This window comes from Globicephala melas, chromosome 2 (assembly GCF_963455315.2).
Source record: "Globicephala melas chromosome 2, mGloMel1.2, whole genome shotgun sequence".
In the NCBI taxonomy this organism is placed as follows: domain Eukaryota; kingdom Metazoa; phylum Chordata; class Mammalia; order Artiodactyla; family Delphinidae; genus Globicephala; species Globicephala melas.
In genome coordinates, this window is record NC_083315.2 from 113048501 (window position 1) to 113071483 (window position 22983).

The 22983-nt window shown below is 43.4% G+C and overlaps 1 protein-coding gene across 11 annotated transcripts in view; it reads left to right on the forward strand.

The window, feature by feature from the left end:
- The window catches only part of NPAS3 (neuronal PAS domain protein 3), an 870998-nt gene that overhangs the window by 828093 nt on the left and 19922 nt on the right, over positions 1-22983 (forward strand). For all 11 annotated transcript variants that reach the window (XM_060294729.1, XM_060294731.1, XM_060294730.1 and 8 more), the window contains 2 exons: positions 13016-13209; positions 17468-17574. In XM_060294729.1, the coding sequence (XP_060150712.1) occupies positions 13016-13209; positions 17468-17574 (301 nt within the window). The remainder of the gene's footprint in view (positions 1-13015; positions 13210-17467; positions 17575-22983) is intronic.

Consider the following 22983-nt stretch of genomic DNA (forward strand, 5'->3'; position numbering starts at 1 on the left):
TTTGCTAAAATCCCAAGGAAATGGCTCAAGATGTGATATTTCAGCACTAATGAGGTTGTGTCTGAAGAAGTGGGATGTTAATTGTGATGGATTTAGAGAATCCACTGCAAAACAGCAGGAGAACAGCATGCTCTTCCCAGTTCCAGGGAAAGTGCATTAATATCCCATGTTTTTGTTTTATTTAGTCTTGGCTGGCTGTGTGGAGAATCACCCAAGGTAATGGCAAAGCTACTAGGGACTACATCAAATAGAACCCTATAAAGAAATTTTATTTTCTCCTCCCACACTATTAAGCGAGGCTGCACGACTGAGGAATATTTGTCTCGAGTTGCCTTACGAGCTACTAGATTGATTTGCTTTGCTACTGACTGTTCTGATCCTGATACAGCCTTTCTACCGCCTTCCATCCTTCAAAGGTTGAAAGTCACTGCTTGAGTACTGTGGCCCACTAAGCCTTTACAGGGCACGTGGAGGAAAGGAGTTTCTGCAGAATCTTACTTCATGGAGAAGAATGATACGGGTTGGGTATGAATGCTCCTGGTGCAAGTCTGCATATGAACAGTGTTACTGATTACTTCATTAGAACCCTGTGCGCTTTGCTTCGAGAGCCATATGCTTTCAAGTTTCTTTAAATGGTATTAGGGGGAAATATCCTGCAGGCATTATTTTTAAAGGGGATTTCAAACGTTCCCCAAGGGGGGAAAAAAAAAAACTATAGCACGTTTGAACTCCAGGGGGTTACAGGAGAAATCTTACTTAGCAAGACTGTGAAAATGGAGTGATCTTTCCAGTTTCAGGGTAAAATAAGTGTTGGTCACAATCAGGGATAAATTTAAAATGTGGACGGAGAAAGATGCAGAAAATCTCCAAATCCTTGAATCGTTACCCTAAAATAGCAAAGAAGATGATGACTTGAGGAAGGAAAAAAAAATTTTTTTTAATAGTTCTCGTCTTACATCCGATGGTATAAAGAGAATTAAAGACTCTCCCCGTATCCTGCAGAGTGCAAAAGTCCACAGTTCTTCCCATTTTGTGCCACGTAGGAGACACTCCTAGATGATTTCTCCCCTGTGTTACATGTATTCAAACTTATATTTTAAAGACCTGGAAAGCAAGGCTACAGGTAGGGGTAAAGCTATTCATTTTGAATTTCCCTGCAGAGGCTCTGCTACAAGGTCAAATCAACGAGATGCTCCTTCAAGTTTTAACCCTCCTTTTCTAAATAGATTCCAACCTGATGTCATTAATGCATTGATGTCTGGATTTCTCAGGCATCATAGTTGCCCTATTACATATCAAAAGGACTCTTGAGAAATTCCCTCGAATTGATCATTCTAATTTCTTATTTATAACTATTCTGTATTCACTCAGAGGACAGCTGCATTGTATGCTAAACCATGAATCGGAGAAATTGGCCCCTTTGTATGTAGGTTTGTATTAAATTGAAATGCTCTCTTTTTTTCCCCTGTTTGTTCCCACACTTGAGTTCCTGGTGTCAGTCTGTATTTGGCTTCTCGAGCATATTAAAGTTTTTCTAGTGTTTATGATGTTCTTGCCAAGAGCACACTTGCAGCAATCTGCACTAGAACAGTCTTTGTGCCAATTACTTCAAAAAGTATTCTTTAAAATGAAAAGAGGGAGGGTTTGTTTTTTTTTTTTTTTTTTCCAGGGAACTTTCAGGTTATGGTGTGTTGGTTTCCATTTTAATTTTTTAGTCAGTCTTCCTGAAATGATGACTTATTGGCTCTGGAATGTGTGCATCTTTGGGTTATTTTCTCTTTTTTTAAAGCCTTTCTACAAAATGGAAGTTCTGATAAAGACATACGCATAGCAGGGATAATCAGTAGGATGGAGGAAACTGCTGTCGCTGCTGATACCACACCCTCATCTATTTAAACAGCTCTGGAAAGGAAACTGCTAGAAGCTTGTTAAAGAGTGCCCAAATGTGTGACTGTAAATGACTATCTCTAATCATGGCTGAATAAACCAAATGCAGCAAATGAGCTGGTGACACGCACAAAAGTCATATGAGCATTTTGAATTGCATATGCTGAATGGATAATAACCCATGTCAGTGCCATGGGGTCTTTTGAAGGTTAAAATCCAAGGTTTGATCGCGTTATTTATATAGAGACAGAAACACATTTGGGAAAACAAAAGAGGAAAGTGGAAGGGAATGTATCCTCTGAAATGCACTGCTGAACAGTGGAAGAGGTACTGGGCAAGAGATGGGGAGACTTCGCTTTTCTTCCTGTGTCTGCCACTCACTGGCTTTGCGTCCTTGGCTAAGACATTTGACCTCACCGGGCCTCAGTCTCCACATCTGTAAGGTGGGTGGTTGCACTAGGTAGTCTGCAAGGCCCCCTCCAACTCCAGCAGGAAGTCTTTCTGGGACGCCGCACACAAAGAGGATTAGGCAGGGCGTGGATTCATTCACTCCATACAGCGAGACGTTTTGAGGGGTATGTCATTCCTAGAAATTACTCTCATTAAGAATGAAATTTAGGACTGAATTAAGCCGCCTTATAAAATATTAGCTATAGCATCTAGAGGGCAGGTTGAGAAACATTTCAGAAAGTGTCCTTTGCTAATCAATGGCTAACCCATAACACCCAGCCACACAAAGAATGGAAACCAAGATAATAGAGATGAAAAGTTATAGAGATTTAGGGCTTTGATGATGGGTCAAAGCTTCATGTTTAAACATACGAGATTTAACAGACACCACAGTGAGGAAGAGTCTTAGACCCTATGTAGTTAGGCCCACTCGCTTCCCCAGTGAGGAAACTGACACAGAGAAAGGAGGGCGCTGCAGCAAACGCAGAGCTACATGTTGCCTGAGTGTGCCAGAAAGACTGAGGAACCTTGGCTCCTACTGTGTAGTCTTTATTTCTTGCACCTGTTTGGGTCTAAAGTGCCTAGCCTAAGAGAATTCTTTGTTCTTGCATCACGGAAGAGTTCCAGATACCTACTGTAGCCTCCTGAGAAGTGAACATTCTTAGGTTTGACTTTTAAGGAGTTTCATGTCTAAATTTGGGGAATATTGGGGTTTTCATTTTTTCACAATATTTATGACCCATCTGTCTGCTTGCAATTTTTTTAATTATTTAAGTATTCATATGTGTGTGTTTCCCCTTTAAGGGGATGGCTGCTTTAAAAAAAATACTTCAGCTCCTGAGACAGCGGAGTTGCCCTTCCATAAGGACCGTTCTACCCATCGACGTGGATAATTGTCTTTAATTCTGTATCCTCTGCAACTGAGGACGAGAGGAGTAGCTGACTCCCATATCTAAGAGTTCTTCCTCTGAAGGTTTTCCCTTCTTATCAAAATGCAATCATTTATTCTCCTGCAGACCTTCAGGGCAGGTGGAGGGGATAGAGTAGGGCTGCCTTAACATTTTGTCAGGAGAGCAGAGAGCTCTCCGGAGCGCTGTCTTCACGCAGAGAAGCATCCGGTGAAGTCCACAGCTGTCTTTGGCCATTTGTTGCAGTTTAGAGTGGATATAAATTCTGTTAGCAAACTCAAGAGAAACGAAGGTTTGGGAGACTAACTTAGAACAAGACGTGTTGCTAAACTCAAGAAATTTAAGTAAAACACACATTCACCAAAGGTGTTCAGCAAGGATAGAAACCAGAAAATATCTGAATTATATCTTAGTTTCTCTTCCTTACTTGGCATAAGACTAGCTCTGAGTCCTTTTCTTCTTTCTTTTTAATGTTGTCGGAGATACAATTGCAGTCTGTTACGTTGAGAAGAACTGCCTCTCTACCCTCAAGACAGTGGCACTAAGCCACAAGGGACCTCTCGGGGCCGTGAGGGGTGATACCCCCTCTTCTACATCAAGTGACAAAGGAATAAAAACGCTGCCCTCCACAGAGGTACAATGACCCTCTGTCCTTCTCTAGGAGACTTTAATAAAGTAGCTGAATGAAACGAAATTTGATCAGATGTGTATAGTTCAGCCTTCTTGCTTCGTCCCTTAACAATTTATGGAGGTGTTTCTACCCATGGTCCTGTTTGATTAAATGATATTTGAAGTGTTCCACTCTCTGAGAAAATGTGGTTTATATCCTTGGCATACATTTACATAATCTCGTTAAGGAAATCTCTTCAGCTTAGTTAAACTATCCCAATAAAAATCTTATCTCTGGTAGAAGAAAGACTGTTTTCTCCAAAGGGAACAGGAAACAAGTATGGAGTCTGGCCACACTTTGAGAATCTAAGGCTGTAATTGTAGCTATATTTTTTATGTTACATATTTTAAGTTTGTTAAAGGAGATGGATGAGAAGTAATTGCTATGTTTGGAGGATACAGTCATGTAAGAATAGAGTCCTGTAGCTAATGTTTTTTAAATGTGGATTTTAAAAATAATTTTTGATTTGTTGCTTGGAAAATGTTTATACACTAAAAAAAAAAAAAAAATGAGGGTGATAAATTACCACCAATCTCTCAAGCTCCCCACTGGAGCCATCAAATTAAGGGTTAACCTCCCAGGATTCCCCTGAATTAATCAGGAGCTAAGCCAGGGGCAGGCTGGGCTGGGGGGGGCGGGGATTGGCAGAGTGCCACCTCCCCCAAGAGGCATGGGGCACAACAGTGCAGCCACAAATAAAGGAGCCTTGCCCGGGCTCCCAGCTCCTCTCTCAGGCAGCCCTGTGCACAGAAAACATGACCCGATCCCACATCAGCCCAGCGTTTCTGCTTACCATGCTCTGATCCTCCATTTCCAAAGAACCAAGACAAGGGGTTGTGTTCTGCAGAGTAGGGTTTTTTCCGGTCCTGATTTAATTGTAAATGTATGTTCATCTTTCTTTCCTCATTTAGGAGGCATTCTGTGATGAGCCTCTGGATCATCTTTTTAAGATCTCTGGCAATGCTGGGTGGCATGCAGATTCCCAGGTCCCTTCCTAGCTTTAAAGAATCTAAAGTTTGGGGGGTAGGACCTTGGAATCCATATTATTAATAAGCTCTCCAAGTGATTCTTGTGCATGTTCAAATTTAAAAACCACTATCCCTAGAGGTTTTTTGGTTTTAAATAAATCCCTGATATCAGCATTAGGTGTCATGGGCTTTCCAATTAAGGAACAAAATACGTTTTCCCCCATGTGCCAGGCCCATTTAGTTATCTGTGTACAGGACAGAGCAAGTTAACTCCATCTGTAAGAGGAAGAATGCCTGTCCTCATGCTTATGCATGAGTCTTTGCCTTTAGGACCTTAGGAGCTCAGTGAGAATAGAGAAATTAGTCCCTAGCTTCCTTCCTTCTTCTGCCTTCCAGAGTCGGGAATGCCCTTATCTACAGCTTTAGGCCTGTCCACTTCCAGAGCCAACCTTCAATGAGTCTTTTCAGCAATCAGACCAAACAGCAACTGGTCGTGTTCCAATTACATTCCCCCTCCTGGCTCACCTCATTTCCATTCAAACCAAATGGAGTCCCTGAGAATTCACACTTTCTAGTTGTCGTCCTTTTACCCAAAAGGATTGGCTTCTGCCAGGGTTCCTCTTCCTGAACTTTGGCCTGGACACTTCCCTTGTACCCAGCCTCACCTCCGTTCTCTTCACTGCTACAGCTGCCCTGAAGTTGAGCCCATCTAAAACGCTCTCCAGTTCTTGCTGGTCCTCTAGCCTTAAGTGCTGAATCCTGCCCAGTTCTGAAGAGCCCTGATCTTAGGGAAATTCTTAGGGACAAACTCCCAGAAAGCCTTCCACCACCCATGTGGTTCCTGAGTTGATTGCCATCTCCATACCTAGCTGATGATGATGACATTCCACAACCACCTTGCCTCTGTTGCATCCCCTTTGGCCCTGGAAGAGGCCTGCATCTTCACCTGCTCCCTGCGAAGACCTCATTGCCCCCCGAACCTCCCCCTCCCTTCAATCTCACCTCTGCCTTGAGAAGTCAACTTATCCCTCCTCTGTCTTTTCTTATGCCCAGTTGCTAAAGTCCCATTGTGAATGATGATGAAGATTACTAGAAGCCAGGCAGTTTCTAGAAATAAGATCTGAGCTGCTGGAAAGGGAAGGAAGATAACATTCTGCTGTTCTCCCGCCCCTCCCGGGGCCCACAGGCACCTCCTTCAGCTGTGAGCTCTCTTCTCCACAGTGTCTGCATCTATGGACAAGTACTCAGTCTCAGCTAAATTGTTGTGTTGTTGTTTTTTTTGTTTTTCCCCCAGGCCTTGCGCAAAGACCCAGGGGGCAGGAGTCAGACAGACAGGCACAGAGGGACCTGTCAGGGGAGATTCTCCAACCTATGATATAGTCTAAATTCAGGAAAACCCACTGCCTAAAAATTTGCATGAAGTAATTTACATGAGGTTGATATTCTCACGCTGGTTTAGATTAAGTTGTTAGGCTGTAGGCTAGATGTTTAGATTCAGAAGACCCGGCTAACCCTTTATCTTTCAGCAGGTTGTGGGACACCTCAGCCCCATCACTTAAAAGTAATTAGCTGGGGCTTCCCTGGTGGCGCAGTGGTTGAGAGTCCGCCTGCCGATGCAGGGGACGCGGGTTCGTGCCCCGGCCCGGGAAGATCCCACATGCCCGCGGAGTGGCTGGGCCCATGAGCCATGGCTGCTGAGCCTGCGCGTCCAGAGCCTGTGCTCCACAATGGGAGAGGCCACAACAGTGAGAGGCCCGTGTACAGCCAAAAAAAAAAAAAAAAAAAAAAAGTAATTAGCTGACTCTCCCACCTTAGCTAGTGATTTGATGATCTGTATGCTGAACCAGACTTCTACAGGGGAATAAAAGAAAAAAGACCAGAGTGCCAGAAGGAAGCCTAATTTTTAAGGTAAATTTGGATTCCCCTAAAGGACAAGTGAAAAAAATCTCTGAAGATGCATTAAACCCAGGGAATCATAGTTTTTTTCCTGCCTGCAGCATTTTTGGTTCCCCTCTTTGCGTGGCCCCATTCTGTACTTTACATTATGTGTGGAAAATAATGCACATAATACGTAACACTTCCTTTTTTTTTTTTTTTTTGTGGTACGCGGGCCTCTCACTGTTGTGGCCTCTCCCGTTGCGGAGCACAGGCTCCGGACGCGCAGGCTCAGCGGCCATGGCTCACGGGCCCAGCCGCTCCGCGGCATGTGGGATCTTCCCGGACCGGGGCACGAACCCATGTCCCCTGCATCGGCAGGCGGACTCTCAACCACTGCGCCACCAGGGAAGCCCTATCAAGGTCTTTTTGATGGGCTCGTTTATAATGAGAAGTTATTAGTGGAGCACATCTAAGTGTTTATCACCAACAGACGATGGAAAGGAGCATATGGCAGGAAGAGAAATATATATTTGTCCAAGAAACATGGCTTGTTAACACTCCCACACTCGTCCTAAACTCCGTGGACATGTAGTCTCTGCACCGCGCACACCCGCTCATCGTGTCAGAGAAGAAAAAAGTCAAACAATGATTTCTTCCGTGTGGGACTGTCAAATGATGCTAATTTGGACATTTTCATCAAAGATGGTGGGATTTCCACTCAGAAATCCTTTGCATTGCTGCTTCTCTGTGGCTGGTATCTGGGCAGTACTGTGTAAGGGGTTTAGAAAAATACAGGCTTTAGCATTTTTGCACAGCTCTTTATGATAAAACAAGAACAATGAAAGGAAATGTGAGGATTGAGCTCTTATATAAAATTGAGCTCAGGGGCAAAGAATCTTTTCGTTCAGAAATCTCTTTTGAAGAATGCCTGCAGATTAAAGACCAGGCTAAGACAAACCTTTAGAACACAGAGGCAATTTTCACCTGACATTGGCCAAAACCAAAGCATTGTTCCAACTCGGTTGTGACCCATAAACCCCTATTGATTAATTCTTAAAGTAAGCTCTGCATTTAGTAACTTGCAGCTGTCCTCTGAAACTTCTGCCTCTGCCATGGGTAAGGGGAGTGGGAGGTAGGGTAGCCCTACAGCACAGTGAAAGCCCCTCTATTGAGCATTAGTTCATGGAATTCTCTAGAACTTAGCGAGAACCCTAGGTATCAGCACCTGATTCTTATCCTCCGTTTTATATCTTAGGAGCTGTTGCCCTGGTCAAGCTAGATGACTTGCCAAAATCACCAGGAACAGAAATCAAATGAATTGTTCTGTTTCCCAGTTCAACGTTATTTCTACTCCACAGTATTCCTTTCACTTTCAAGTTACTAGGTTATTTTTATAGTTTCACAGGTCTTGACATACTATTAGTATTTAGGCCTGTATGTTTGTATTCAAAATCATTTCTCATTCACCTGCTTAACTCTACAAGGAAGCCATCCCATTCTTTGGGATGTTACCATGGGGCCTGGTGACCATGCGGCAAGTTTGGCATTTACGTCAGAATGGAATTGTGGATGGAGAAAAAGGGGGCTTAGAGTTTTCAGAAATGTTCACTTTTTAATAAAATTAATCATTATAGATTAAAAGAAACTCAATTTAGAGAAGCATCTAAGTTGCTTTAGGCTTCAGATACTCAAAGCGCTGGGGTCGGGCGGGGTGGGGGGGATGCCTTTGGTGTTCGTCTCTCATCTGTGTTTTCTCTGTTGGTAATTGCATTGAATTGCTTAGTTTTAACTATCACCTCCAGCCCAAACACCAAAACGAAGCACAAACCAACCAACCAACCAAGTCTTCCAAAACCATATCTTCATCTATCTTCTCTTAAGTATCCAACCCCTTTTTCCAGCTATCCCCAGGACACCCTGCCCAGGATTTCCCCAGGCTGCTCAAATACAAAATGTCCCCAGGGAAATCTGTTTTGTCCCTTTGTGAGTGATTCCTGTATTCCCACGTACCATTTAGTCTATCATCATCATCTTCCTATGACACAGGCTTAAAATCATGGTGCTTCTCTCCAGGTCCCACTACCAATTTCTACTGCTTGGACCTGCCATTTGCCCCATCTCTAACTTTTCTGCTGACACCAGTTGAAATGCTCCTGGAGCCCTGGGTGTCTCCAGTAGGTTCTCTTTTAGATTTGTTTATCTTTTCTTTTATATTCCAGCCCTTTTCTCTATCTGGAACCCCTTTCACCATTCTATGATTATATCTTACGGCAATTTATTTTAATGCCAGTTTCATGTAGCCTTCCAGATCCATTTGGTCAAAAGTATTTTCTACCTACCCTGACCTCCCAAAGATCTCATTCTATCCCTTTCTTATGGTGCACACTTGTTACTTAATGAAAATAGTATTTGTTGAGCATATACTGTGTATCAGGCATATACCTAGGCATAAACCTTTCTATATGTTTTCACTTAATCCTCTCAGCAGCCCTATATTCTGGAAGTCCATATTTAACGGTGCTGGGTGCAGCTTGGACATGGGGACTTTTAAAGACACCCTGGGTGATTCCAGCGTGTAGCAAGGTTGGGAACCGCTAGTAGAACTCCAAATCCGTTAGCCAGACATTCTCCTAGTAGATATCACCTTTGAAGCTCTAAAAAACAAACAAACGTTGGGCCCCAGCCCAGTGCTACCAAATTAGAATCTCTGGACTATACAGCCTGGGAATCCATGTTTACACAAACAAAACTTCATAGGAGATTCTGTCACATAACCAGGATGGAGAACCACTTTCTTGATCAGACACTGTGTTCCCTCCCAATATTATGATATTACAAATAATTGTTTATGTTTCCTCCCACTATGTAGTCTGTAAACCCTTTGAGGACAGGTTTACATTTGATCCACCTTTGTTTTCTCCCTGGCACCCATCAAGGTCCCTTGCACATAATATGTTTCAGAAACTAAAAAACCAATAAAATGCCCTTTAATGACCCTATTAAGAAAACAAAAGACACCTTTACAGAGTATTTATTCTCTCTGTACTAGGTTTTTAATCTCTAATATGCTGACCTGGAAAGTAAGCAAGTCATTTCAATTTTCTGAGCATCATAGTTGCATGGCTACACAGTACCAGAGCTAGTGCCAGTGCCCAGCTCTTCTGATAATACTCTTTCCTCAACACCTCAGGCCTTCAAAGCAAATACAAAGTGAAAAAATCAACTATCTGTGTGTTCGGATACCTGCTCTCGGCCATGTTTCTAAAATCTGAACATAACTTCTCACAATGGAAAAAAAAAACCGTTGGCATTGTGAAATAGATTTGGGAAAATACCTTAATTTAAACCCCAAAGTTAATTACAGGACCTAACAGATATCCCTTTTCTTCTCTTCAGCACCATCCTCCCTCACCCCCAGATGTACATACATACAGACAAACACAACCTCTGATTGTTCTTTGACATTTCTTGACAACTGTTAAGTTACTGCATTGGTAATTTTCTTTGGTTTTTTCCTTCTTAGTTTGTACAATTTCTCAAAGACTTTTCAAATAACCTGGGCTTCTGGCTATAAGTGAAATAATTTCAAAGGTTCATATACAGTTTATTTAACACAGTAAATTGGCATCCGGTATAAACGTCTAATGTTTTGTTCCATATGAATACGCACATAAAATGTATACAAGCATAACAAAGTTGAAATGATGCTCAAACACGACCTAGAAACCAAGATTCTAGGCTCTTTTTTGCCATTTCCAAGCCCGATGACTCTGGTTAGGGAATGAATGTTCTAAAGCCTCTCTCCTCACCCAAAAAAATGAAAAGGAGAATGGCCTAAGATAGACCCTCCCAATTTTTCTCCCAAATATGAAATGTCATGATCCTTTAAAGTAATAATAATTTATTTGGCCTTTGGTCAAGATTAAACGAATAATCGGTCCTTACCCATATTATTCAGTTGACGGTTTTACAGGCAATCAGAATTATAATGAAATTTGTAGACTTCTTTACAATTTGGAAAGTGTTCACCACCATTACCTCCTTTGATTTTCATAACGTAATTGCAGAATAGTCATTATCCCCATTGCACAGAAAAGAAAATTGAGATGCAGAGAGGCTGAGTCCAGGAGAACAAAATCAGGAAATGGCAAATCTACTCAACCCAACTTTTGACCCCCTTCAACACCTCGATGGCCACAGGCAAAGCTGGAGGAGATCAGAGGCGGGGTAGATCTGCATGCACACAGCTCCCCCAGCAGCCTGTCTGCCTTCCCAGAAATGTTTGCTAGCCCAGATGCCTTCAGATTGCTTTGGAAGAGAGATCCAAGTGGGGATTTATTCAACGTATCATTTCTGGGTGTGAGTTTTTCTGAGCATTTATAGTTCTGTGTTTTTCCAAGAAGCTGAGTGTTCCCGAGAAAAGAAGACAGATAATGATAAATGAGCATCTATGTGAGCCTACCTGGGAGGAGGACCAGGGACTGTTAACACCCCTCCTGTGAAGCTAATCCCATTTCGTTTAGCTATTTCTTTATTAGTTAATGAGGTCGTGCAAAAACGTGTGTCTGTGATGATGTTTTAGCATCCCTGCCTCTAGGAATATTTTCAAATATTCATAAAGTAGCTCGTCTGACCAAAGCTTAAAGCAAAGGTGCGTTAAGTATGATTTTAGTCTACTTCAATGCGGGTGGTCAAAAAACTGCTCCTGAAATAACCTAAACAATCCTCCTCGTTGGTGTTTCCAGATCCACAGCTCTGGGCTCAAACGTGAAAGGGGACAGGGAAGAGAGATCATTTAGGACAGCCAGGACTCCAAAGGGAGGCTCCGTAAGCTTTGATCCTGCTGCCTGACAGCAGTGTGGCTCGCTTTTGGAAAACTGAATAACTTAAAGGAAACAAAAACACAGTGAAAAAGGAATTACCAGTCAAGCCCCTAGGAAGGAGAGCAGATGCTAGTTCTTCTTGCTCCTGGGAGGCCAGAGACCCACTTCCCACTTTGGTTCCTTCTGGCAAGGAGGGAAAAGAAGAATCTCAAAAACTGATTTGGCGCCCAGGGGTGCATTTGGAGAGGCCAACCAAACACAGAAAGTCAGCCAGCTACGAAACTGAGCTCCAAGGTACCGGGAATGGCAGCGAGAACCTCTACAACTGGGTTTGGGAAGGTCTGCCACACTGTCACAGGGTTCCTGGAACACAGCTAGAGTACACACACACACACACACACACACACACACATGCACACACGCACAGTCTCCAACCCCCCACACATACACACACCTGCCTTCTATCATCCGGAAGCACTGCCACCCAAATCCTTATTTTTTCCATCCTTTTATGCTTTCATTTTCCCGAAACATCGTTTAAGGAAACTGACACTATGACTCTTCTCCTATGTTCAGTTTACAAACAAAGGAACTTTTTCCAAAGATGGCTTTATAAAAATAATATTATTTAACATATGCGAGGATGATGAACCAATTTCCTTTGGTTCAGGGTGGCCTGGACTACCCATGGTATACTTTGGCTAAGAAACCAAAAATCACAGCCCAACGTTGTCCCTCTCGTTTCTGAGCAAGTACGTCTGAGCCGCCACCAAAATGGTGCAAGGCTTCCTGACCCTACTGTGGTGTGTGAGCTTAGGGAACAAATCATACTCCAAGGTCCTCTAACCTTCAGTCCCAGGCGGCGCTGCGAGAAAGCATGGCGTTACATGTACAGGTAACTTAGCACTGCCTAACATGGGATCTCTATGCTCAGAAGGACACATTCATTTCACTGTCACTGAGTTTTTTAATCATTGGAGTCTGGCATTTTTTGCAAATGAAGGAAAGCTCTGAGCCACACTTCTGAAAGGAGATGTCCACGGAATCCCACTCAGTACAGATTTGGAGAGAGACAGACATCATCCATTAATAAGGGCTGATAATGCAAACGTTTCTTTTTGCAGCTCAGGGCTCAACTTTCTTGTCCTTTTGTCTGGTTATGAACTTCCTCTAAATGTGAAAAAAAAAAAGTCCTGAAAAATAGCAATAGCATAGTAATAACGCTGCCTTGAGAAATGCTGAGAGTATAATATTATTTCTCTTTTGTCTCTTGCCTTGAGGACATTGAGGGCACTTTGACAGCCCTTATGATTACACAAGATACAAGCTAACATTGGTTATTCCAGATGCAATTTTGCATTTCTCAAAAGAAGTACTGTTACAGCCCAGATGTAAATTTGACTATGTCCTGTACTTAATGTTCTATTACAGGTGATTCACATAACGGGCCGGCTACGACTAAGGGTGTCGCTGTCCCACGGGAGGACCGTCCCCAGCCAAATCATGGGGCTCGTGGTTGTGGCTCATGCCTTGCCTCCCCCTACGATCAATGAAGTCAGAATTGACTGCCATATGTTCGTCACTCGAGTAAATATGGACCTCAATATCATTTACTGTGAAAATAGGTACTTCGTTTTTGTTTTCATTTGCCCTGTTGTGTGTTGCGCATCGGTAAGGGCCGGTGTGTTCAGCAGTCTGAAGGATTTTACTCTCCCAACGAGGCTCATTATAAATCCTGATCTTCCTTTTAATGGCTGCTTGGACTGACACCAACCATGCTTTTTATTTGAAATTTACATCGCTGCCCTGATTTGCATTAGGGACAACAATGGAATGGAATTAGGAGTCCCAGGCATCCAGATGCTATAACTAAGACCCATTTTGGCGGAGAACCCAGGGAGAGAGGTGGGCGGAGACATTCTTGGCAAAACGATGCAGTAAGAGGTATCTACTGATGTCTCAGCCAGACCCACTTCCTCAAGGACCCAGACTTATGACAGGCAGTGTTCACAGAGGCACTGAGCACCTTGTCCTAGTCAGCTCAGGCTGCTGGGACAAATTACCATAGACTAGTAGCTCAAACAATAGACATGTATTTCTCACAGTTCTGGAGGCTGGCAAGTCCAAGATCAAGGTACAGGCTGCCGAGGTTCCTGAGGGGGCACGCTCTTCCTGGCTTGCAGAGGGCTGCCTTCTTGCTGCGTCCTCATATAGGGGAGAGCAAGCTCTGATCTTCCTCTTCCTATAAGGACACTGATCCCATCATGGGGGGCTCCATCCTTCTGACCTCATCTAAACCTAATTACCTCCCAAAGGCCCCACCTCCAAATACCATCACATGGAGGGTAAGAATTTCACTATACGAATTTAGGGGGTACACAAACATTCAGTCCACAAAACATGTAGAGGACAAATGAGAATTTGAGGCCCCCCAGAGGAAAAAAGACAAAAAAGAAATTTGTAAAACTATTCAATGACGCTTTGTAATCCTGAGGATTTCACTGTGATAAATTAAAGAAAGATGACTCATCATACGTATGACTTGGCAGACTGAGCTCTTCTAAAAGGACTTTTTTAGCCTCTGGTTAAAAAGTTCACTTTTCCATTGAGCACAAAGCAAGGGACAAGGAAATGGGACAGTGCCCCTTCAGACCTTTCACCCAGAAGTCACCAGCCCATCATCAGACTGAATTGAAGAAGAGAGAATCACGGGGTGGGGGGGTGGGGGGGGCGAGGGGGGAGGGGAGGCGAACACGCGTCGGCTGTGGGAAGGAAGCTTGGCGACGCTGTCCACCCTGGTGCCACGTGGAGAATTACCGAATTAATTTGTGGCGACACTTTTGTGGCTCAGATTATCGTCAGGCATGAAGGCAGCACATGTTTGCTGAGTCCTGTGATTGCCTTCGGGGCGGGGGGGGGGGGGACAAAAGAGAGGAATGGTCAAGTGGCTTAGGAAATTGACCTCTTCAGGGCCCAGCCAAGAGGAAGACAGACAGTGCCTGCATTCAGTCCATTAGGAAGCACTAAAGATGTTGAGATCAAGTTAGAAATGCCTCCCCTTTCCGGTCAAGCTTTGATTCAGAGGAAAGAATTCACCATGGGAAAAGAGTACCCGCCCTGAGCTTTTTAGTGTTAAGGGGGGTAGAAGATATCATGAACCTGTCACTATTATTTAATGAGTAACTCAATCTATTTTCCAAGTTTTGGGGGTATTTATTAAAATTTTCTCATCATGACTGTATACTTGGCCGTGTCTAAGGTATTCTGCCATGGCCACAGAGAATCAGGAAAGATGAGTTTGCCAGAATGAGTAGCTAGAGTTGGCCAGGAATAATAAAGAGAGATAACATTTATTGAACACCTGCTACACCCTCAGCCATATGCGAAGTGCATTAGATGCACTGTGTCACTGAAGCTTGAGGACGGTTTTGTGAGGTCGGTGTTGCCCCTGTGTCCACTGGCCCCACGCAGTTTCAGCTTAGAGAGAAAGGTCAAGTGCCTTGACTGAGGCCAAGATTTGAACCCCAATCTGCCATATTCAAAAACCATGCCTCCTGTGGGATCCCCCCGCATTCCTTGTCTCTAATTTTTCTTCAGAAGTCAGGCTAAATGGTAACGAATCGGAATAACCGCTGAGGTGGAACTTTCAAACACATGCAGCCATGAAAGAACACAACTACAGCCCACAAAGCGGTCTCTTCTCTGATTTAAAAGTTAGAATGTTGGACACCCAGGGAGGCAGGTAGACAGCCAGGGGACGGAGTATGGCTTTGCGTCTTTGGAAACATACGTCGGCTCCCTCGATTTAGATTCACAACCACCAATCCCCGCAAAAAAAGACGAAGCCTCATCTTATTTACGGAACTCCCAGTGACTGTCCTGTCCCCAAGCCATCATCTAATTCTCATTCCTGTTATCACAGGTTGATTAATTCTTTTGATGCACTCCATGGACTTGAGTGCCTTATGGTGCCACTCTAGTAATTGAGATCACTTTCTGTGACCCACTTTATGCTTTTCTCTTCCCATTAAAAAATGTTTTTTCCACAACCCCTTATTAGCCAGTACAATACAGCATTATTCCTCCACTGAAGATGACAGTCATTATTAAAAAGGATCCCCGTTAAAGGCAACTGCATATTGAATCTGAGGGAACAGCATACCTGTGTGTCAAGCACTGTGCTACATTCATGTCATTTCATTCATTAATCCCCTCACCAGCCTCTGAAGTTGTTTTACAGATAAGGAAACTGAGGCTCGGCGTACAAGATGCCATCAGGCTTCTGATCCTGATACAGGTCATCAGACTGGTCTAGAGCGTTCTACACATATATTAAGAGGTCTTTGAACACTGAGCTGGTCACATGCACCACGGTAACAGGCTCTGAGAGTACAAAAGTGCTTCCACTGTTTTGAAGGATTTCATTCAAATAAAAAATAAAGAACTGTCTTCCCTAAAAGAATGGAGTGCCTTTTTCCCAGGGTTCATAGTTGAATTAGGGATCTGCTAACTAGAAAACAGAGTCTGCTCCTTAACTCTGCAGATCCCTAGGACAGCCTTGGGCAAAGCCCACATCTGATGCTTTCAGAGGAGCGGGCAAATTCCAGAAACACCAACGAAGGCCTTTAATGACATCCTGATTCCCTCGTTTGCAGAAAGCGGGTATAAACTGTGCTTGGAAAGCATTTAATGGTTTTAGGAAAACACCAACTAATCTGTTTCGTACCAGAAAACCATGGAATCCTGAGAAAACCTCCAAGAATTCTAGTTTGGCCCAAAATATGATTTAAATTGCTAGATGTTGAGCAATTCACTCACTGGGTAGTGTATTTTCATTCCTTTCCGTATCATTTTGGTCTGGTTTGGTTTCTTATTTCCTTGTCTTTAGGGGTCAGATTTCACTCCCCAGCAGCAATCTCATGGGTTTCTTAAAGGTGCCGTAAAGATTCACTTCATATTTGATAAGTCAGAAACCATGAAAAGAACAGGGGCAGTAAAGGGAATCAATTAAACAAAAGATAAATTCTCTTCGGGATGGACCAAAATGAATCTGAACCTGGACAGGGAGGAAGAGAAGTCGCCTTTTGGCGTGTTCGTGTAAACCAGGCAGATTCCCCCAACGTTTTTTTTTTTTTCCAGTTTTTGTTCTTTTTCTGTGCTCCTGCCTGAGGACATTGCCGGCTGGACAGTGACAGAAGCTTACACACACACACGTACGGTCGAGCACAAGGCTGGCAGAGCTGCCAGGATGGTTTAAAAGTTTCCGTGTGGAATCCACCACAAAGTCCCAGTTAAAAGGGGCCGGAGTGAAAGCTGAGCTCCCAAATGACTCAGATGAGAAAAGATAATACCCCCAGGCATCTGTATGTCTCAGCATTTAAATTATATCCCTTGAAATGCCAATTTGGACTTTGTGCCAAGAAGCAGCCGAAGCCCTTTTTCATGGAAATACCCAATAGAAGACCAATCTGTTTAAATGAAAGGTGTCTCTAATCATTTGGTATAAACATAACATGTTTTTATTTTATTATGTAACCTTGAATTATCTTGGCCTCTAATGAGGATCTCGCATTGTTCCTGATTCTCAATAATTTCATAGAATTATGTTGTCTCAATGTGTATTCTGATACTAAAAAAAGAAAAGAAAAACCTATCTAATTATTTCAACACAATTGCTTGATCTAGCACAGTTCCTACTTTAGAAAAAGACTGTTCATATGTTAAAGGAAATAATTTTATCTAAAAAAGGTTTTCCCTCAGTGCCAAGTCCTCACAGGTACCCTGGTATAATGAAAATTGTCAGTATATTTGTTTCTAAGTCATTTAACAGTTTCTCTATTTCCCCTCCCTTCTGATTTCCAGCCTGTGTTCTTCTCTTTGTAGGATTAGTGATTATATGGATCTGACTCCTGTAGACATTGTAGGGAAAAGATGCTACCACTTCATCCACGCTGAAGACGTCGAGGGCATCAGGCACAGTCACCTGGACTGTAAGTACCTCCTATGCACGGGGACAGCTGATCCCAGCCGGAGTCAACAGTCTCAGATGCCCTTTTGGTTTCCATGCCAATTTCTCCCTTCACATCTCCTGTACATTTGAGATGCCTGTCAGCGCGCAGTGAGAAAAAGTGAGACATAAATCGCTCCAACTTTTGTTGGGATTAGATTGAAAGCTGGACCTCCGGGCCCAGAGAAATTGCTGGATCTGCAGGCGCTCACCCGGGATTTCGTGGTCTCTTGTGCTCTCTCTCCCACAAAGTGATGGGGGAATCTTTGTCTTAAGTGCCTTTTTGACCCTTTCATTTTCTAGAGAGCAAATTCCACCGTGAAATCTGTGGTCTCAGTTTCAAAACAGACATGGGAGAAGACAAGTTCAACTAGGCCAGAGCCGCATAAAAATTCCTACTTGACTAGCAGCAAAACTGGGATGAGGGGGGAGCCCGGGGACAGGGGCAGAGTGTCTCATGTGGATACGGCAGCTCTCAAAGGTGCTGACTTTTCACTGTATTTCCAGAAAGAGGGTTATTTAGAGGGGCAGGTACCTCCATCTCCCGACTCTTGGAAGGGAGAAACTCATCTCAGCTCTTTGAGTCTGGTTCCCAGCTCCTGGCAGGCAGGCTCACCTCCGAGGCACCTTTTGTGGCATCTAAGCAAAGCAGGACCAGCAGTGTTCCAACTGGGTCCAAGCAGTAACTCACACACCAGCGTCCTCAGGCACTCTTCCCTCATCAAACTCAGCAGGGCTGTTTTCACTATGTGTGCAAGGGTTCTGACAATCCCATCAGGCAAGAGGCACTGGTCTGGTGGACCTCTCCGGAAAGGGCTGCCCTATTCCAACAAGAGATTCTTTTTATGACCATTCGGTAGACTCTTCCTAGAAAATGAGGGCCCTGCCATCTGTAGTCCTAGAAGGTTCTAAAGCCGGTCCTGAGCTCCACTTTTAAATACATGCAAGGGGACACAAAGGAGACGGCACAGCTTGAAGCAGAAGCTTTTATGTAGTAAAACCAGCCAGGTGGCCTCTGTATTAACTTCTTCTTCCCTTTCTGGCCACGGTTGAGGAGAGCTGTTTCAGATCTTTCCCGCCCTTTGCAGTTGTTTAATCATTTCAAACTCAGATCTTCAGAAGCGTAATGGAGAGACACTAAGCTAGCCGAAGTCTCAAACTGTGAGCATCTTGTACTGTGTTTTTTATTTGTTTGTTTATTTATGGCGTGTTGGGTCTTCATTGCTGCTTGTGGGCTCTCTCTAGTTGCGGCGAGCAGTGGCTTCTCTTGTTGCAGAGCACGGGCTCTAGGCACGTGGGCTTCGGTAGTTGTGGCGGGCGGGCTCAGTGGTTGTGGTGCACGGGCTTAGTTGCTCCGCGGCACGCGGGATCTTCCCAGATCAGGGATCGAACCCGTGTCCCCTACATTGGCAGGTGGGTTCTTAACCACTGCGCCACCAGAGAAGTCCCTTGTACCGTGTTTTAAACCCTGCATTAGCAACACTGACAAGGGAGCAAGGTCAGTGTCAAATTCTGTATATACTGTGTCTCTGGAAAAAAAAGCCTGCCTGTGAGGCTGCTCTGTCAGATTCTACTCCCAACCCAGAGTGCATGCCTTGGTATGGCCCCCCAGCGATTTAGGGAACACACTTGTTGCTAAGAACGAATGGATGTCGGGTATCACAGAAGCAGATGGCTCTTCAATTAACTGGGGGAAGAAATGATGCTGTTTCCGGCAAAGACACATCAGGTTCTTTGTAGCTGGGAATTTAGAGAAAATGGAGAAAAATCAGGATGTTTGGAGAAGCTATGAATATATTTTGGGATGCGGATATGCCAGAGATCCAGACTTTGAAAATGAATATATTGTTCGTAAGACACAGTCGTAGACCATGTGTGGGGGGGGCGGGGGGCGCTTTTTCATTCTGGAATCTTAATCGAGGTCTAAATTCAGAAACCTGATGCTGACAAAAAGGAACTTTGTCATCCTCTGTTATTATTTGGAAAACGTCATGCTATCTCTCTGGGATTTGATTTACAGCTTGAAGAAATACAATTCCTCGGCAACAGTGAGCCAGGGCAGTTCATTTCTTCCCATAAAGCAAGGTCTCCAACAAATACATGTGATGCCATTCCTTCCGATCTACTTTTATCTCGTTTTCAGTACCTGGAGTAATTTGAGAGTGCTGAAAATAAACAACTCCGTCCGCCATTCGCTATTGTGCTAGTATCCTAATTTTTCTGGTATCTTGCCAACTAATGAACAGAGAAGGTATGCTTTCAAATTCTGTGATTTTTTTTTCCACTACTTGATATTGACATGCTGGCTATCGCTTTACGATTTCATCTGCTAACAATGATTGAGTTCAGTCTTTCAACTCATACACATGACTTCTAATTTTAAGTTCTTTTAATAACCTTAAACACATGAAAAACAAATAGAATGAGCTGATAATTCAGCACAGTAAAATATACTTCACATATTTAGCTATCACGCTGTGGAATAACTCCACAATGTCAAGTAGCACACAATTAGTAAAACTGTAGGGGGAGGAAAAGGAGTGTTTTGATCCTGAAGAATTTTGATCCTAATCAGATTGAAATTTCAGCATTCTTGTAGTGCTTAATATCTTCAATCATACACACACACACACACACACACACACACACACATCAAACTGATGCCAATGTCAGGTTTTGCATTCTGTGACTGAAATAAAATGCTAAAATATACAAATGCATCTTTCTTTGTATAGTAAACATTAACATCATTATAAAGTAAGATTGAGTCTAAAATTATGTGATGGAACGTCTGATGTTTACCTAATTCTCAGACCAAAGCCAGCCCAGTAACAAAATGACAGAGCATGTAATAAGTCTTGGTTGTGTAAACACTGAAAAAAAAGCATCTTGCTTGTCCAAAGCCCTAGCCTATTACTGAAGGATGCCTTAACTGTGCCTTCTTGGCAGGAGAAGGTCATGGTGACATGGAATCAGCTCAAGAATAAGATAGAATTCTAAAACAAAGGGATGGTTAAAAAATAAACCACATTAACTATTTAGCTTTTCTTCCTCGAGCTATTGGCACAATTCCTGGTTCTGTCCATGAAAGGCAGGTTGTAGTCATCTGATCGTATTTCTGATATTTTGAGATGTGTCTTATGCTCCAGTTTATGGATAAAACTTAAAAAGACTCGACAGCCTCTGCTAACTCACAATGCTATCTTTATCACTTAGATCTATTTTGCTAGCCTAGGCATCTGTAAATCCATAGATGAACTTGTTTCTAGAATAAGAAACGTAAAAGGGGATCTCAGCTGCACCAGGATTTGACAACTCTGAGAAATTGAACCAAAAACTTTGGACCATTTACTCGCCCACTAGGTTAACAGGAGACGCCTGAGAGTTCACTGGCTTTCAACACAAAGAATCACTAGGAATCATTATCTATACCAACACGGTGGGTTAGTGAAATTACACTGGGATCTCAAGGGAGTTTAGGTCCTCTTCTATCATACTGTGACCAAAGACCTGTGTGATTTTTTTTTTTTTCCTCTAAGCCACCTCGCTGGAGTCACTGAACCCAATTTCATTGATTCTTCAGGCCAAATTGAGCAAATCAACATTTCAAGGTTTGAATTTTAAATCACCCATATTAGCAATTATTTGAGCACCTTTTCCTATCACCCTCCAGTTCTCCATTGCTCAGGATGTACTGACCTCAAGATGACCAGTCACATCTCCCTGGAGTCACACACTCCCGTTACCTAGAGCATCTGTGTCACTCTTGAATTATGAGAACGCCTCACCATGTACTGCTTTGCCTCTGCCTATAGCCCAGAAAATAGAAGGGCAAACCACACATGCTAACCAGAGGAACACGCTCTGCATTTTGCTTTCGCCCCTGTCTATGGAAGATGCTGAATTTGCCTTGAGATATCCTTAGGGTTCTTCCCAGGTCACATCAGCAATGACTCTCTAAAACCTGGAAAGAGTGGCCTGAGGGAAAACTTCCTTTCTCTTTATTACATTGTGTCCCAGCAGCAAGGGTCAAGGCTCGGGTTCTGGAGCAGTGGAGCTTTAGAAAGAAAGAGCCAGCAAGCATAGAAGTGGTGGCAGTTTCCCCTTCCTAGAACTGGATCCAGGATGAGGAAACTCTGGAAGATTTATTTCAGAAAGAGAGGAGGACTTTTCAGCTTGTCTATGAGATCATTAGAGTTAAAAAGCACGGCCTACCCAATATATTGGGGAGCTGTTAAAAAAGAATACAGTAGCCTGTTTCTCTCTTAATTACAAAATTCTATACCTCCTAACAAAATGAATCCACTGCTACCTGGCATAATGCATTCCACGCTGTTTTGCACCAATAACCCCTACACTTCCCTCCTGAAGGCGTCTCATCACCAAATGCAAGCCGACTGCTTAATGCAGGACTAATTAGTATATCCCCTTCCAGTTTGCAGGCCCTCCATTGTAATTCCTTCCCTGCTCATTTTTTTCCACAACCGAGCATCAATCAAAGTAAGTGCCCTGCCTGCCTAGGAAACACAAGATGTCCTCCATGCATTTGTCATCTGCCACAAAAACAAAGGGGGAATGTAATTGTTGATTCGGGTATGCAGCCATCGCACGCAGTAAAGGAAGCAGCGAGTGAAGGAAGAAGGGAAGGTGTGAAGTTTGATGGCTGGACCAAATGCAGATGGCACAGGGGACGTTTTCTATTTCCTGATCTTAGCTTTCTCCAGCGCTGGGTCTTCAGGGATTGAGCTGCCACCTGATCATTGGCTGGACATTTTCCCCCCAGAGCAAATGAGTTTTTCCTCTTCTTCCATATGATTATGAAAATTCACATGAAAGGAGATGCATTTAATAGCTGCCGTGTCTGACTTTTTTTCAGAAGCCAAGTCAGCCTACATCATGTGCCTGTCCACTAACTAAAAAGACTGTCAAATGGAGACAAAATAAAGTCAGGTTTTTATGCAGGAGTGAATTAGGTATTTTTCGGTTTTGGTTTTGGTTTTGGCTGTGCCATGCGGCATGCAGGATCTTAGTTCCCAGACCAGGGATCGAACCCGTGTCCTCTGCAGTGGAAGCTCGGAGTCCTAACCACTGGACTGAAAGAAAGTTCCCAGGAGTGAGTTAGTATTATTACTTTACATCTTTTTTTCTTTTTCAGCAAGTGCTGATTTTAGCTTTTTAAGTCCAAGGTCAGGCAAACACAGAGAACAGAGACCAGCAAGGACCTACCTACCAGCTGAGTATCCCTGCTCCACTACATACTAGAAATGCAGAATTTCAGGCCAACCCTCAGGTTTACTGAATCCAAATCTGCAATTAACAAGATCCCTAGCAGACTCGCATTCATGTAAAAGTTTGAGAAGCCCTGACTACGCTGGTATTTAGAAGGCCTTAT